Source organism: Somniosus microcephalus, chromosome 10 (genome assembly GCF_052327205.1).
Source record: "Somniosus microcephalus isolate GS21.2 chromosome 10, FLI_Smic_1.0, whole genome shotgun sequence".
Lineage (NCBI taxonomy): Eukaryota > Metazoa > Chordata > Chondrichthyes > Squaliformes > Somniosidae > Somniosus > Somniosus microcephalus.
The window spans coordinates 104,829,314-104,845,812 of NC_140996.1; the positions used below are offsets into that span (position 1 = coordinate 104,829,314).

General features: G+C 42.1%; 1 protein-coding gene across 2 annotated transcripts in view; it reads left to right on the forward strand.

Annotated features, from left to right (window-relative positions):
• tdrd3 (tudor domain containing 3) overlaps positions 1 to 15,801 on the forward strand; it is a 113,355-nt gene extending 97,554 nt beyond the window's left edge. For both annotated transcript variants that reach the window (XM_085998660.1, XM_085998661.1), the window contains exon 13: positions 15,605 to 15,801. In XM_085998660.1, the coding sequence (XP_085854786.1) occupies positions 15,605 to 15,622 (18 nt within the window). In that variant the 3' untranslated portion in view covers positions 15,623 to 15,801. The remainder of the gene's footprint in view (positions 1 to 15,604) is intronic.
• Positions 15,802 to 16,499: the final 698 nt, after the last annotated feature.

Consider the following 16,499-nt stretch of genomic DNA (forward strand, 5'->3'; position numbering starts at 1 on the left):
AATCAATATATATTTATCTTCTTGGCTTGTTTTAATAATTACAAGTTTTGTGTGTGACTGTGAACAAATGTGTCCTGATTGGGTGGATGAGCGATTAGCTCCCTCTATTTGTAATATTTGCATATCGAATTGTGATTGGCCTGCAGGCATCTGTAAGACTGCTATAGCTTTTTAAAGATCCAGGTTAGGGGTCCTGAGGGAAGTCATTTTGTTTTCTGCTGATGTTGTGATGATGCAGTAAGTAAATCAGACTTTATACCAAATAAACCAGTTACTTGTTGAACTCTGTTGTCCTTCAATTTAAAATATACAAAATAATACACTATTGGTGATGTAGCGTCGTGTGTGTACAGGTCATGCTTCCATCACATGGAGCATCAGCAAAAATGTACTCACCCTGTTGCAATCGTGCTGATCGACTGCAGTTCGACACAGAGATGAATGCCCTTTATTTCTCTGCATAGAACAATGCCACGTTTACCGTCGGATGTGTGGAAGCATTTTACCCCAGGCATTAAAGATGGAAAGACTGTGTACATGTGCAAACACTGTAGAAAGCCATATGTAAAGAATGCCACAAAGATGCAGCAGCATTTATCCAAATGCAACAACTTCACTCAAAGCTCACAGCAGTCAGCCCAGAGTTCCTCTGCTTCCATTCAAGAAGATGATGGTTCTCATTCAGCATCAGGCTCCTTATCATCAGCAACTCCTGGCCCACTTGGAAGGTTCTTTGATACAATGGATAACCATAGCCAGAAGAATGCAGATGAGTGCCTTGCTCGAGCTGTATATGCAACAGGCTCACCCCTCATGCTCACAGCCAATGTGTACTGGAAGAGATTTTTCAATGTTATTCGCCCTGCATACTGTCCTCACACCAGACATGCTTTGTCTACTTATTTGCTGGAGGCTGAGTATAACAGAGTCCAAGGAAAGCTCAAAGACACGAAGGACAACAGACACACAGGCACATACATTGCTGATGAGCTGAAAGCGGTCATCAACGATCTTGGATCACAAAAGGTCTTTGCAGTAGTTACTGACAATGCTGCGAATATGAAGGCTGCTTGGGCTCAAGTGGAGGAGGCCTACCCTCATATTACGTCTATTGGGTGCGCAGCTCATGGGCTTAACCTGCTCCTCAAGGACATCATGGAAGCACTGTACAAGAGAGCCAAGCAAGTTGTTAAGTATGTCGGGAAAACAGGTAGTTGCAGCAACCTACAACTCCAAGCAAATGACAAAGAACAAGAACACCACACTGAAGCTGCCCAACAACACTAGATGGGGTGGTGTTGTCATAATGTACAACAGCCTTCTGGAGGGTAAGGAGTCGCTGCAAGAAATGGCAATATCCCAGTCTGGGGATATGGAAACCACCAAGAAAATACTGCTGGATGATGTGTTTTGAGAGAGTCGTTAGCAGCCTTAAACTACTCTCACCAGTAGCATCTGCAATTGCTCAGATTGAAGGAGATGACGCTGTCTTGTCAGATGTTCTCAGGCTTTTTACTGATTTAAAAGAACAAATCAGCATTGCCCTACCCACATCCCTGCTGCTCAAAGCAGAGGAGAAGGCAATTGTTCAATTCATACAGACGCGTCAAGAATTTTGTGTCAAGCCGATTCATGCTGCAGCATACATGCTGGACCCAAAGCATGTTGGGAGACCAATACTTTCTGGAGAACAGATCAACAGCGCTTACAGTGTGATTTCTACCCTCTCACCATCTCAATCTGGATGTGGGCAAAGTTCTGGGAAGTCTGGCAAAGTTCTCTACCAAGCAAGGTCTTTGGAATGGGGATGGGATATGGGAATCATGCAAGCATATCCGTGCACATACCTGGTGGAAGGGACTTTGTGCATCTGAGACCCTGTCACCTATTGCATCGGTGATATTCCAAATCCCACCTTCATCAGCGGCCTCTGAACGAAACTGGTCACTTTTTGGGAATACGCATACAAAGGTGCGCAACAGGCTGACTAACAAGAGAGTGGAGAAACTGGTGGCTATCTGGGCGAACCTACAACTTATTGAGCCAGATACAGAAGTGTCCACCACACAGCTAGACACTGACACAGAGGAGGAAATGGACACGTCAGAGCCAGAGTCAGAGAATCAGGAGGAGCAATGAGGAGTAGAAGACTCAAAGGGACAAAATAAGGACAAATTACAGGCTAAATAAGCTGACGCTCTTTTTATTTTATTTTAGATGGGTCTTTTTTGTGGGGGTTCAATAAAGTTCAAAATTATAACCTAAATGAAGTTTTGAAAGCCTGTTTTTATTTGTATGGAACAGTATGTCTATTTTGACGACAAAGATAATATAAGGGTCAGAGACAAAAACCATCAGTGTGCAAAAAAACACTAAATTCCCATGGAAAGTTTCCTCCTTTTAAAAAAAAATTCCCAGAATTTTGCAACCCTACTGCCAGGGATGCCCTAATATCACCAAGGTTCATTTAATGTGAAACCTAAGAAATGAAATCCTGCAGTCTGCTCCCGCCCCCACCTCCACCCCCACGACCTTTTGCACTAAACAGTCCTTCAACCACTCATCCACCCATTGCACATCTGCCCAGTGGGTCCCATCATGTATTGGCATTCATCATGAAACAAGTGAAGGGGCAAGTTGACAACTCTGGATGCAATAATGGGCAAGACGTCGTCCCTGTCCTGGGTCAGCGCCACATTGCTCCTACCACTCTGCAGACCAGCTTGGTGGAGAGCAATGACTCATTGTAAGGCCATGGATATGGTATCTGTCACCCTGTTTAAGGCAGCAGACATCTGCACAGCCGTGGTCATGGCCTGAATGGACTCATTTGAATCCCGTGCTTGAAGTTCCATGGAGGCAGCCACTCTTGCTATGGCAGACATCTTTGCAATTCTCTGTGCTACCAATCCACTAGCAATCTAATTGGACTCCTGCATCCTCTTCGCAATTGTGCAGAGCATGCATGGCATATCTTTCAGTACCTAGCTAAGTTGCTGATGCACCTCTCGCAATGATAGTTCTAGCACCTCTTCTCAGCAATAGCTCCCGGGGTTCAGCATCTGTGTCCAGCTGAGCAGAGCTTGGAGACCATTGCTCCCCTCGACGTGGACTCTCCACAGCTGTCCCTGCTGCCAGTATTTGCTCGTGCTTACTTGAGGTGTGAATCACGAGGTGAAAACCCAACTATCTAAGTGGACCCATCGAAGTGCGAGTATCTGCACTGGTGCACAGCTGTCGGTCCTCTGATGGTGCACCCTCAGAAGGAATGCTGGTTCTCTCGTGAATCATCTTCATGGATGTCCTGTGACACTTGCTGTACGCTTGAATGCTCTGGAAGACAAAAGAAAAGGATATGATTTAGTCATGGCAAGGTCATTATCTTGACGATCACCAATACTCTGTTTTCTCATCGTTCAGTGATTGATTAAAATAAAGTTAGCATGTGTGTGTCAGATATTTGTAATTCTGTTACCAGCTATCTGCAAGCTTACTGTCTCTCCATTTCCAACTGAGGGGGAAGTAGATGTGCCACTTATCTCTAGGGCCGCCTCCTCCGCATCAGTGAGCTGTACTATTTGTGGCAGCCACCTCTAGTTCTCTCCTTCTCCTTTGCATTTTACGCTCTCTTCTACAAGGGGCGGAAAAACAGACCTGTGAATAAAAGTGCGGTATTCACCCGGTGGATGCAGTGCATTCGGTGAGGGTGACAATGAGACCGATGCATCACATTGCATAAGAATTGGGTTGAGTGGCAATGGTGGATGGATAATTTAGAAAATCATAATACAATCAAATAAAGTCAAATTGGTTTTATGAAAGGGAATTTGTGTTTGACAAATCTATTAGAGTTCTTTGAGGAAGTAACGAGCAGGGTAGATAAAGGGGAACCAGTAAATGTAGCGTATTTGGATTTCCAAAAGGCATTCGACAAGGTGCCACATAAAAGGTTACTGCATAGGATAAGAGCTCATGGTGTTTGGGGGTAATATATTAGATTGGATAGAGGATTGGCTAATTAACAGAGCAGAGAGTCGGGATAAATGGGTCATTTTCAGGATGGCAATCTGTAGCTAGTGGGGTGCGACAGGGATCAGTGCTGGGGCCTCAACTATTTTCAATCTGTATTAATGACTTGGATGAAGGAAGCGAGTGTATTGTAGCCAAATTTGCGGACAATACAAAGATAGATGGGAAAACAAGTTGTGAGGAGGACATAGAGTCTGCAAAGGGATATAGATAGGTTAAATGAGTGGGCAAGCATTTGGCAGATGGAGTATAATGTGGGAAAATGAAGTTATCCACTGGTAGGAAGAAAAGAAAAATATTATTTAAATAGAGAAAGATTACAGAATGCCGTGGCACAGAGAGATTTGGGTGTCCTCGTACATGAAACACAAAAGGTTAACATGCAGGTGCAGCAAGTAATTAGGAAGACAAATGGAATGTTGGCCTTTATTTCAAGGGGGATGGAGTATAAAAGTAGGGAAGTCTTGCTCCAACTGTACAGGGCGCTGGTGAGACTACACCTAGAGTACTGCGTACAGTTTTGGTCCCCTTATTTAAGGAAGGATATACTTGCATTGGAGGCAGTTCAGAGAAAGTTCACTAGGTTGATTTCTGGAATGGAAGGGTTGTCTTGTGAGGAAAGGTTGGGCCTATACTCATTGGAGTGCAGAAGAATGAGAGGTGATCTTATTGAAACATATAAAATTCTGAGGAGGTTGGACAGGGTAGATGCTGAGAGGATGTTTCCCTTTGTCAGGAAATCTAGAATGAGGGGGCATAGTCTCAGAATAAGGGGTCGCCCATTTAAGTCGGAGATGAGGAGCAATTTCTTCTCTGAGGGTCGTGAATCTTTGGAATTCTTTACCCCAGAGAGCTGTGGAAGCTGAGTCATTGAATATATTCAAGGCTGAGATTGACAGATTTTTGAGCAACGGGAGCCTAGGGTTATGGGGAGCGGGCAGGTAAGTGGAGTTGAGGCCAAAATCGGATCAGCCATGATCTCATTAACTGGCGGAGCAGGCTCGAGGGGCCAAATGGCCTGCTCCTGCTCTTATTTCTTATGTTCTTAGGATAAATGGGGAGGTGATAAAGTAAATAGAAAATGGGGGCTGGGTGCTGCTGAAAATTGAGCCGGTATGAGGAGTGATGTGACTGAGTATGCTTATCAAAACAGAGTGAAGGATAGGGGACTTGAAGCACAGGATATAGTTGAATCAGCAAATGTACTCATATTTTTCTCTCTCTGATTTAAGTTGTTTAACTGCTTTCTACGTTACATCCAAGACCTGGGCACAACACTCCTGCTGCTCCCCTCCTCAACTACCTGCAACCATGCCGCCTTGGTGAGAGCAGCAGGTTACTTCCTCCCATTGCTAGGGATAAGTATGTCCCTCCTGCTTTTGACTGCACCCAGCAGTAATTCCAGCATGCGTCATTGAATCTGGGTGCTGCCCTTGCTCTATGTCCACCATCCAACCAATTTCCATTTATGTACTGTGCCTTGAAATACAGCTGAGATAGCGCCATGTGGATGCACATCACTTCTGCTGTGCAGCTTGGAGACGCGAATCCTGGAAATCAAAATTAATTGGTACAATTAAGTTGAGAGCGCAGATTCCGACCCGCTCGTTTGTTTTCTGGGTTTCGCGCACGCAATTCCAGCTCCCTGCTTGGATGCTGCCTTCATATTAATATCGGGGCCACAGCATCTGTATTGATATCCACTTTTGCATCACTTTTTCAGGTGTGAAGCTTGTTCCAGCACATCATGCCAACAGGATAGACTCTGGCATTGTAAAGGAATCCTGACCACCATACATTAATTTGTCTTGGTGCAGATCAGGATTTGTCAGAATCCAGTATAGCAAATTACATTTTCACTCCAATGGGAGATTGAGAATTGGGAGCAAAATGACTTCTGAAAGATGTATTGGACAGAGTGTTCTGTGTTAGCTCACATGATGGGGAGAAAGCATTGGTGCTTGTCGGTCCTACACAACTTCCATATCGTTCACATGTTGACTATCTCTTTTGGTTTGGCTATTGGCTATGATGCCAACTGGCTGAGTAACCACAACATTATATTCTCTAGTCAGCATTCTGGCTAATTTATTTACTCCATTACCGTAGTGTTGCTTAGGTGGATTCTAACACCAAGTTTCAGTTGTATGTGGTCCTAACGTTTCCTACATTCCAACAGTGACTACACATCAAAAGTACTTCATTGGCTGTAAAGTGCTTCGGGATGTCCTGAGGTTGTGAAAGGCGCTATATGAATGCAAGTGTCTTTCCTTTCTTACTGCAGCGCTGCCCACGAAGACTTTATCTAAAAGGAAACAATGGGCTGGATTTTGCGACCCCCCCCCCCCCCCGCCTTTTGGTTGCGTACGAGGTGCGTACACGCCCGTAGGGGCCGCGCAAGTGCTGATTTCAGGCATGCGAAGCACATGTGCTGAAAACCAACACTTGCGATCTGTCAAGAATTCTCCTGACATCATCCGCATGCCCAAGAAAAGTGCCTCTGCGGATGGAAAGTTGTGCTTTTTGCACAACTTCCGCCCACTGAATGACTGTCAAATTCTTACGCCTGGTAAAAGCAGGCATAAGGCCTGCTTTTACCAGCTTAAAAGTAAAAAAAAAATAGAATAATGAAATTTGATAACTCATTTATAAATTAAAAATACTCTTCAAAAAGGTAAGTTTACTTTTAGCTTGTAAAAACATTAATTTTTTTTCAAATTAAATTTTTGTTTAAAATATTTAATTAAATGGCATTTTAATTAATTTTAAATGTTATTTAATTTTTTTTAATGTTTTAGTGTGTTTTTAAATGTGATCCCCATTCATACTTTTGACTTCTGTGTGTACAGAACTGTCAAAAGTATGAAGGGGGATTCCCTTCTTTCATTGGTTCACCTGGCCCACATGATCCCAGGGGCGCTTGTGAACCTGGGATACGTGGGCCTCTGTGCATTTCGAAGAGGAGTGGCCCAAGATCGCAAGCCTCGGGATCTACAGAACCAGCAGGTAAGTTTGTAGATTTTTTTTTTCCCAATTGGAGGCATTCGCACGCAGGAAGCCTGCGATTGGAAATTCACGGCCAATGTTGTTCCCTCTGAAAGCTTATTCTATCATAGCTTGTTCTTAGTTATTGGAGACCAGAAAGGAGAACCCTCTTTGCTGCCCTTCCTATCGCACTTCCCAGTGCCACTTCAGTGCCACTTCAGTGCCACTCAATGTGGATAAATGTGAGGTTATCCACTTTGGTGGCAAAAACAGGAAGGCAGATTATTATCTGAACGGCAATAGATTGGGAGAAGGGGAAGTGCAACGAGACCTGGGTGTCCCTGTGCACCAGTCGCTGAAGGTAAGCATGCAGGTGCAGCAGGCGGTTAAGGCAAATGGTATGTTGGCCTTCATAGCGAGAGAATTCGAGTACAGGAGCAAGGATGTCTTGCTGCAGTTGTACAGGGACTTGGTGAGACCACACCTTGAGTAATGTGTGCAGTTTTGGTTGCCTTATCTGAGGAAGGATGTTCTTGCCATGGAGGGAGTGCAGTGAAGATTCACCAGACTGATACCTGGGATGGCAGGAATGACTTATGAAGAGAGATTGAGTCGATTAGGCTTATAGTCGCTGGAGTTTAGAAGAATGAGAGGGGATCTCATTGAAACTTATAAAATTCTAACCGGACTAGACAGACTAGATGCAGGAAGGATGTTCCCGATGGTGGGGGAATCCAGAACCAGGGGTCACAGTCTAAGGATAAGGGGTAAGCCATTTAGGACTGAGATGAGGAGGAATTTCTTCACCCAGAGAGTGGTGAACCTGTGGAATTCTCTGCCACAGAGGGCGGTGGAGGCCAACTTATTAATAAATATATTCAAGAAGGAGTTAGATATATTTCTTAAGGCTAAAGGGATCAAAGGATATGGGGAGAAAGCAGGGACAGGGTACTGAATTTGGATGATCAGCCATGATCTCATTAAATGGTGGAACAGGCTCGAGGGGCCAAATGGCCTACTCCTGCTCCTATCTTCTATGTTTCAATGACTTCAAGCCATAGTACTCTACAGGAGGGCAATCTAGTGGATCGATTGTTTTGTAACAAGTGACTGTGTGAGAGATGCTGAGATAGAGGATTGTGCTGTATGCTTCACAGGTTCTTTTTATTCCTGTTGCCGTCGCCACTCCCGCACCATTTCAGTGTGGTAGTTTCTTTTGGACAGAGGGAGGATTTGCAGCCAAGAGACTTGGCGAACAGTGAAGTGTAGAATGTGTAATTCACTGGAGTTGTAGAAGAGATTCCATTAAGCCTGGAAAACTTGGGGTTTTGTCCTTGCTACTTTGTAGTTCCCAAAGTTATGGAAGGATTTCAGCCCACCTTGAAGGATAACATGGCCATCCTAAAGATGATCAGTCTTGCACAGATTATTAAGATGGTACAAACAGAAAACTGGCCAGCTGCAGTCCACCTAAAGGATGAATATTTTGATAATGCGAGAAATAAGTGCTTTAGGATCAATATCAGCCGTGTATATTACAAAGTACCACCATCCAGCTTTACCTCCGTGATCAGGATTTTCTTTTATAACCAAGTGTTTATTTATGTCAGTAGCCTTTCTTTAGTAGAGAGGCTTGTATGTTTATCCATAGCTGGGTGGCAAGGGCATCCTTGGCAAAAGTATGCACAACTTCCCTCCATTTACAAGATTTGGGAACAGAAGATGACAGTCATTCTTGTGATCCTGTATGAGCCCAGAAAGATCTTATTCTTGGATCTTCTGATATTCAGTGCTGACAACCTCATCAGTATCCTGTATAGGGAAGACTTGCTGACTGTAATGAAGGGCCAAATTTAGCATGGACACACTTAGTTGATGGCATGGCTCTTGAAAAAGGCTGCCTTAGAGGAGAGAATGTTCTATCAATCAATTGTTATAACACTAATGACTTGTGATAAAACTCCCACACCTATAATGCCAAGTGGAGATGTTTTGTCTACAGGAGTTAAACTTGCTTGAACCCATTAAGGTAGGTTGTGACGGTGAGTATTTTGAATCTTGAAATTCTAGTTGAGCAGTAAGCAAGTTCAGTAAGATTTGAAGTTGCTGCTGCTTAAGCAAGTTTGGTGTGGGAAGATTAGGCAACTGCCAGTGCGCACACTTTCTTACATGGACATTGTTACTTTTGATTTTCCTCTATGGGATGATAGAAATTCCAATTTTGCACGGAGGTTGAACATCTTTCAAAAGATCAGCAAGTTTGTACCAATGGTAAACAATGTCTGTGACTTTTAGCATTGCCATTTTTGTAGTCACTTTTCATATATATAGTTCACATTTCTGTTCTTTTCAGTATGACATAGTTGATTTTACAACACTGAAAGCTAATGTTGAGCAGTGTAATGTAATAATCTTGGGATTTGAGCCCATTTACTGATGCAATTCGCTGAGTGCTCCAAACAATATTTCAGCCTCATAAACAGAAATCTGAAAGAAAGGAAATTTGATATTAATATTCTATTTAAGATTTGTATTTGTTTGTGTTTACAAATAATGATGGACAGGACAAGACCCTCTGGGCCATCTAGCCTGTCCCACTCAATTGTGTATATCACAATATATTCACTCCACCCCACACAAAAACCATGTGATCTCCTGGGAGAGGTGAAAAACCAGATTAAAAACCCAGGCCTAATCTGGGAAATTCTTTTCCGACCCCCCTAGGCGATCAGAACTAGTCCAGGAGATCACTTCGTTGCAGTAAGAGGTGATCTCTGCCCTAGACAGAAACAAATCCAGCTCTCGCTTGAAGGAATTCAGCGGCCATTGCATGAGCTTCTTCCAGAGGTCTACTGTTCTCTGGGAAAAGAGCCACCTCTTAACATGTAACTTAGATCTGACCTCGTACAACTTAAAATTGTAACCCCTGGTCCCCCCAAAACTATTTATTTGTAACAATTTGTCAACTTGAACACAATCTATTCCCTTCGTCATCTGTAAACTTTAATCAGATCAACCCTTAAGTCTACTCTTCTCTAAAGTGTAGAGTCCCAACTCTTTTAATCTACCTTGATAACAAAGGTGTTTTAAACTGGGAAATTAGTCTAGTGAGCTTCCTCTGCGTCCTTCCCAAAGCATCAATATCACCCACCATGTGAAGAGACCAAAACTGGACACAGTATTCCAAGTGAGGCCTGACCAAGCTTTTGTACAAGGACAAAATAGTCCTTGTCTTATAATCAATTGTCCTATGAATGCGTCCTATGAATGCACCCTATCCGCTCTAGCTATCACTTCACGGCATAGCTCTTGAACTTTGAGATCTATGAATTAGAACGCCCAGATCTTTTTCTTTCTCCACCTCCTTTAATGCTTTTCCCTGAAGGGTGTATATATGTTGAGCATTTGCCTTGCCCACATGCAAAACACTGCACTTTTCTAAATTAAACATGATTTGCCAGTTATGAGCCAGATCCCCCAACACATCCAAGATCTGCCTAAAACAGTAGAGCATTGTCTACCTTCCTAACACTCTCTCACAGATCTTAGTATCTTTGCAGATCGAGCCCCCAACACCTACATCTAGATCATTAATAAAAATGGTAAAGTCGCAACACCGATCCCTGTGCGACACCACTGGTGACTAGTGTCCAAACAGATCCAAATCCATCCATAACTACTTTCTGCCTATGGCCTTCCAGCCAATTCTCAATCCAGCTCTGTATATTACCACTAATACCAGAGGGTTTTGATCTTATAGAGAAGCCTCTTGTGCGGTATCTTATCAAAGCTTTTGGAAGTGCTGTCTGAGTAGAAAATGTCTACTGGGCTTCCCTCATCCACCATAGAAACATAGAAGATAGGAGCAGGAGTAGGCCATTTGGCCCCTCGAGCCTGCTCTGCCATTTAATGAGATCATGGCTGATCATCCAAATTCAGTACCCTGTCCCTGCTTTCTTCCCATATCCCTTGATCCCTTTAGCCTGAAGAAATATATCTAACTCCTTGAATATATTTAATGAATTGGCCCCAACTGCCTTTTGTGGTAGAGAATTCCACAGGTTCACCACTCTCTGGGTGAAGAAATTCCACCTCATCTCTGTCCTAAATGGCTTACCCCTTATCTTTAGACTGTGACCCCTGGTTCTGGACTCCCCCGCCATCGGGAACATCCTTCCTGCATCTAGTCTGTCTAGTCCTGTTAGAATTTTATAATTTTCAATGAGATCCCCTCTCATTCTTCTAAACTCCAGCGAATATAAGCCCAATCGACCAATCTCTCCTCATACGTCATTCCTGCCATCCCAGGTATCAGTCTGGTGAATCTTCGTTGCACTCCCTCCATGGCAAGAACATCCTTCCTCAGATAAGGCAACCAAAACTGCACACAATGCTCAAGGTGTGGTCTCACCAAGGCTCTGTGCAACTGCAGCAAGATATCCTTGCTCCTGTACTCTAATCCTCTCGCTATGAAGGCCAACATACCATTTGCCTTCTTAACCGCCTGCTGCACCTGCATGCTTACCTTCAGCGACTGGTGCACAAGGACACCCAGGTCGCGTTGCACTTCCCCTTCTCCCAATCTATTGCCGTTCAAATAATAATGTGCCCTCCTGTTTTTGCCACCAAAGTGGATAACCTCGCATTTATCCACATTATACTGCATCTGCCATGCATCGGCCAAATCACCCAACCTGTCCAAATCATACTGGAGTTTCTCGGCATCCTGCTCACAGCACACACGTTTTCCCCCCCCCCCCCCCCCCCCAGCTTTGTGTCGTCTGCAAACTTGGAGATATTACATCTAGTTCCCTCGTCTAGATCATTAATATATATTGTGAATAGCTCGGCTCCTAGCACCGATCCCTGTGGTACCCCACTAGTCATTGCCTGCCACTCGGAAAACGACCCGTTTATTCCAACTTTGCTTCCTGTCTGCCAACCAGTTCTCTATCCAAGTCAGTACCTTACCCCCAACTCCATGTGCTTTAACTTTACACGCTAATCTCTTATGCGGGACCTTATCGAAAGCCTTCTGAAAGTCCAAATACACCACATCCACTGGTTCTCCCTTGTCTATTCTGTCAGTTACATCCTCAAAAAAATGCCGGTAGATTAGTCGAGCACGATTTACCTTTTGTAAATCCATGTTGACTTTGTCTGATCCTGCCTCTGTTTTCCAAGTGCTCTGCTATTACATCTTTTATAATGGATTTTCCCCACTACCGATGTCAGGCTTACCAGTCTGTAATTCCCTGTTTTCTCTCTACCACCTTTATTATATTGTGGGGTTACATTAGCCACCCTCCAATCCATGGGAACTGTGCCAGAGTCTATAGAATTTTGGAAGATGACCAGCAATGCATCTACTATTTCTAGGGCCACTTCCTTAATCTACATCCTAGGGTACTTATCAGGCCCTGGGGATTTATCGGCCTTCAATCCCGTCAATTTCCCTAACACCATTTCCCTACAAATACTGATTTCATTCAGTTCCTCCCTCTCATTAGACCCTATGTTCCCCGACATCTCTGGGAGGTTATTTGTGTCCTCCTTTGTGAAGACAGAACCAAAGTATGTATTTAATTGGTCAGCCATTTCTTTGTTCCCCATTATACATTCCCCTGATTCTGACTGCAAGGGACCTACGCTCGACTTCGCCAGTCTTTTTCTCTTCACATATCTATAGAAGCTTTTACAGTCAGTTTTTATGTTGCCTGCAAGCTTACTCTCATACTCTCTTTCCCCCCATCTTGGTGACTTCTTCAAAAAAATACAATCAAATTTGTAATGCATGACTTCCTTTTTATGAAGTCACGTTGGGTATCCCTAATATGCCCCTCTCTCTGCAAGTAATCATATATTGTATTCCTAATGATTTTCTTAAGCATCTTTTCTATTACTGATGTCAAACTAATGAGCCTATCGTTAGTCGGGTCTGTTTTGTCACCTTTTTCAAAGATGGGGACTACATTAACCTCCCAGTCTACGGGAACCACCCAAAGTGCAATGAGTTATTAGAAATACGGGCAAGGGGCTCGTACAGCACATATCCCTTCTCCCTGAGGACCCGAGGGTGTATATCATCCGGCTCGGCTGCTCTATCTATTTTCAGGTTCTTAATTCTATCTAAAACAATATGTTCATCTATGTTAGTAGTTTTATTCTTAACATCATTAAATTCTAATAGTCGAGCATCGTCGTGAAGAGTGATGCAAAGTACTCATTTAATATTTTCGCCATGGCCAGTGAGCCCTTCGTAACCTATTCTTGAATGGCCCAATACAGTCTAGGTTTGGGCTGCTTCTTCAAGTTTTGTTACTATTAATTGATTTGTGTTAAGTGGCTCAACTATTCTTTCTCCAGGCTGAGCAGGATGATGTAAGGGGAAGACAAATGAGGCTGATGAACTGTGTGCTGAATGATGTTTCTCAGTTTAGTGCTGTGATTGCCAACATTTTAATTTTTAAAATACATGTTACAGATGCATAGCAAATCAGTCAGTATCTGAAAGAAATGTTAACATTTCTTTATTTCAGATGTTGACTGACCTGCTTTACTTCTCCAGTATTTTCTGTTTCAGTTTACTAGAATTTGCAGATTTTGTGTTTATCTCCATTAAATATTACCCATTTTAATTTTTATCTGGCTGAAACATGCTACATAAATGTTTTCTGTTTTATAATATTGCTCATTTCAGTTTGGTACTTAAGTAGCTTGAACTACTAGGCTAATTAAGATGAAAATCCAAGATTCAGGAAAGAGAAAGAAAAGGAAAGCTTGAACATTTAGCCTTTTAAGACGGTTGCCAGTTACAGAAGATTCTATGCCTCCCTGGACCAGACACTTTTGTTTTAAAATTTCGGCTTTCGCAGCATGGTGAAGAAACAGATCTTAATATTACATTAATAAAGCTTCTCGTATCTTGAGATGCTATACCATTGTAACCGTCCTTTACTAGTAAACTATTTTTGATCATTTTAAACAAGAAATTTAAAATTGTTTCTGCTTTTCCAGTAGTTGGTCTTTTTACTCTATTCTGTTTTGCACAAACTATTTTAACTTAATTTTTGTGATTCAGTACTATTGACTATATTTTTAGTAAATAAGTTGCTTCTTTAGGCCACTGCACTTAATTTAAATGAAAAATGAACTTTTTGTGAAGTTCTTTGGGATGTTTTGACAAAAGGAATTCCTTTTAACTGATATTTTGTAGTTTTTATTATCTTGTTTTAACCTACCTGATTTAACTTATTTCACATTGTTAAATATTTGAATTTGTATAACTTTTCAGTTAATTTGTTGGTTTTTTGTAACTTGTCTTGCTGTGCATCCTCCTTTCAAAACTGCTGGGACTAATGTAAGTTTAAACTGGGGCATCATTAATTGCTGCAGATGCCTTCCAAGATTAGATTTTGCTGCATTCAGGAGACTGAACATTGTAGTTAGACTTCATTGTATCATTGGAGTGACTATGTCAATCTATAATGCTAAAATCTGACTGAATTACTCTAAGCTGCCAGTGATCTAACTTGGCATAGGTAGCTGAGCATCACTGAAACACATTTCATCAGTGGTGCTTGGGTTAAAAGAACAAACTGTTGAACATTCCAGATCGAATGTTGTGCTTTTAAATTGAGATCAATATTCCTTAAATGGATGCTAACTTGCCAGTCATGTTTATCCACATTTGAATGCAGTGTTGGGCACTATGGCTTGGTTCTGTGCACTCTACCTGCCATGATTGGTTTGTCTAATCTTTTTTCCCCTTCTCTTACAACGTTGGTGACTGATGTTGGGTTGCAGTACTTCATGTTTAAGCCTAAGTGCTGCCAGGCTAGTTGATTGTAGGGCATTATACCTGATCCTATCCTCACCAGATGTCAACACCCACAAATTTTACAGCACAAGGCACTGGGTAGCAGTTGTAATAGCAGGAAATGTTTTTATCCCTCATTATTGCATTACAAATTGCTATCATGTGAAGCAACACATTACTGATTGAAGAGAGCGGCACATGGGGATAAACAAATGTTCCACAAAGAAATGGAGGTAATTGCTGACAAAACTGATCATTGGTGAGAATGGAAAGGGGCGGTGGGATACTAATGTTCGCTACTGCATATCGGAAGTCACAACTGTATTGGTACAAAGTCTGAATTAAATGGAAAATAACATTTATTCTGTAATGAAGCCGTTTTAGTTTCCAATTTGTTTTGGAGTTCACCCTCAGGTTACAGCAACCAGATACGGAAGTATCTAATTTCTGGTGAACTTCATTATACACACTGAAATACCTTGCATGTAAATTGTGATTAATTCTTTTAAAGCTATGCTCAAATGTTCATTTTGCTGGTTATCTAAGATTATTAATACAGGATAGTGATATGTGTCAGCTACAATTTTCATCTTTTTAAGTGTGGGACTGACTTGTCAAAATCTGCCAGTTGTTCACTGCTTGAGCTTAAATGTGGGACTAAATCACATTGAGTATAGAATAACACGTGTTTCATTTTGGATTCATTCAGTAAGCTAGTTGCACAAAACTAGCTACAACACGTAACATTTTATTTTATTCACCATATTTTAGAATTCCCTAATGGAGTGAAGGATCCCTAGTGTTCGACCACATCGGAGTGTGCACCGACGATTGCAGCCTTTAAGAGATGACCCAATTTCACATCACAGCATGATTGCTCTTTAAAAAAAAAACTTGAATCACAAATAGTGAAAAATGTATTAAAATGTATTATCTGCAATAAAAGTTTTATACATTTTGTCACAACCTCCTCTGTTCTCTTGCAATTTCTCTTCTGTTGTGTCTGTTAACATACAAATGTACACATCGCTAAAATAGTTGAGGTGCATTTACCGGAGAAAAATATGGCTTACTGTTTTGTGTGGTTCTGTAAAATTCAGTAACATGAGGTCTGAAGTTGGAGAGTTGGTCAGATCATTCAGTGGGTTCATATTTTGACACCTTGGTTGCTGTGGTCTGTTTTTTTATATATTTATATTATATCATAAGTAGCTAAGGACTTTTTATACAGTCTAGCTTTTTTTCTCTCTCTCTTACCCTTTCTCTTTTGCTCTTTCTCTTTCTCGCTTTTTCTTTGTCTCTACTTTCTTCCTCTTCCCCAAACAGCCAGGCAGCTTCTATTTCGTAGTATTTCTCACAGGCTAAGTAGAGGACATTCACCCATGTTCCCCCTACCCCCTTTAAATTTTCTTCCCTCTCTTGAAAATACTGAGTCATACGGGGGTACTTATCAGCAAGCAATAAATGTCCTTTGCTACATTGGGTCATTCATGTGTTGGTTGTTAAGCTATTTTATTAAGGAGGTCATTATAGGCAAGTTTGGTCCCATCTTCAACTGACATCCACATGTCAACCCCTGTAGCACTTTGGCTGGGTTTTTTTCAGTACACTTTGACCCAAAGACTTTGAAACCAACTGTAGCTCCTTGCCACCACATTGGAAAATC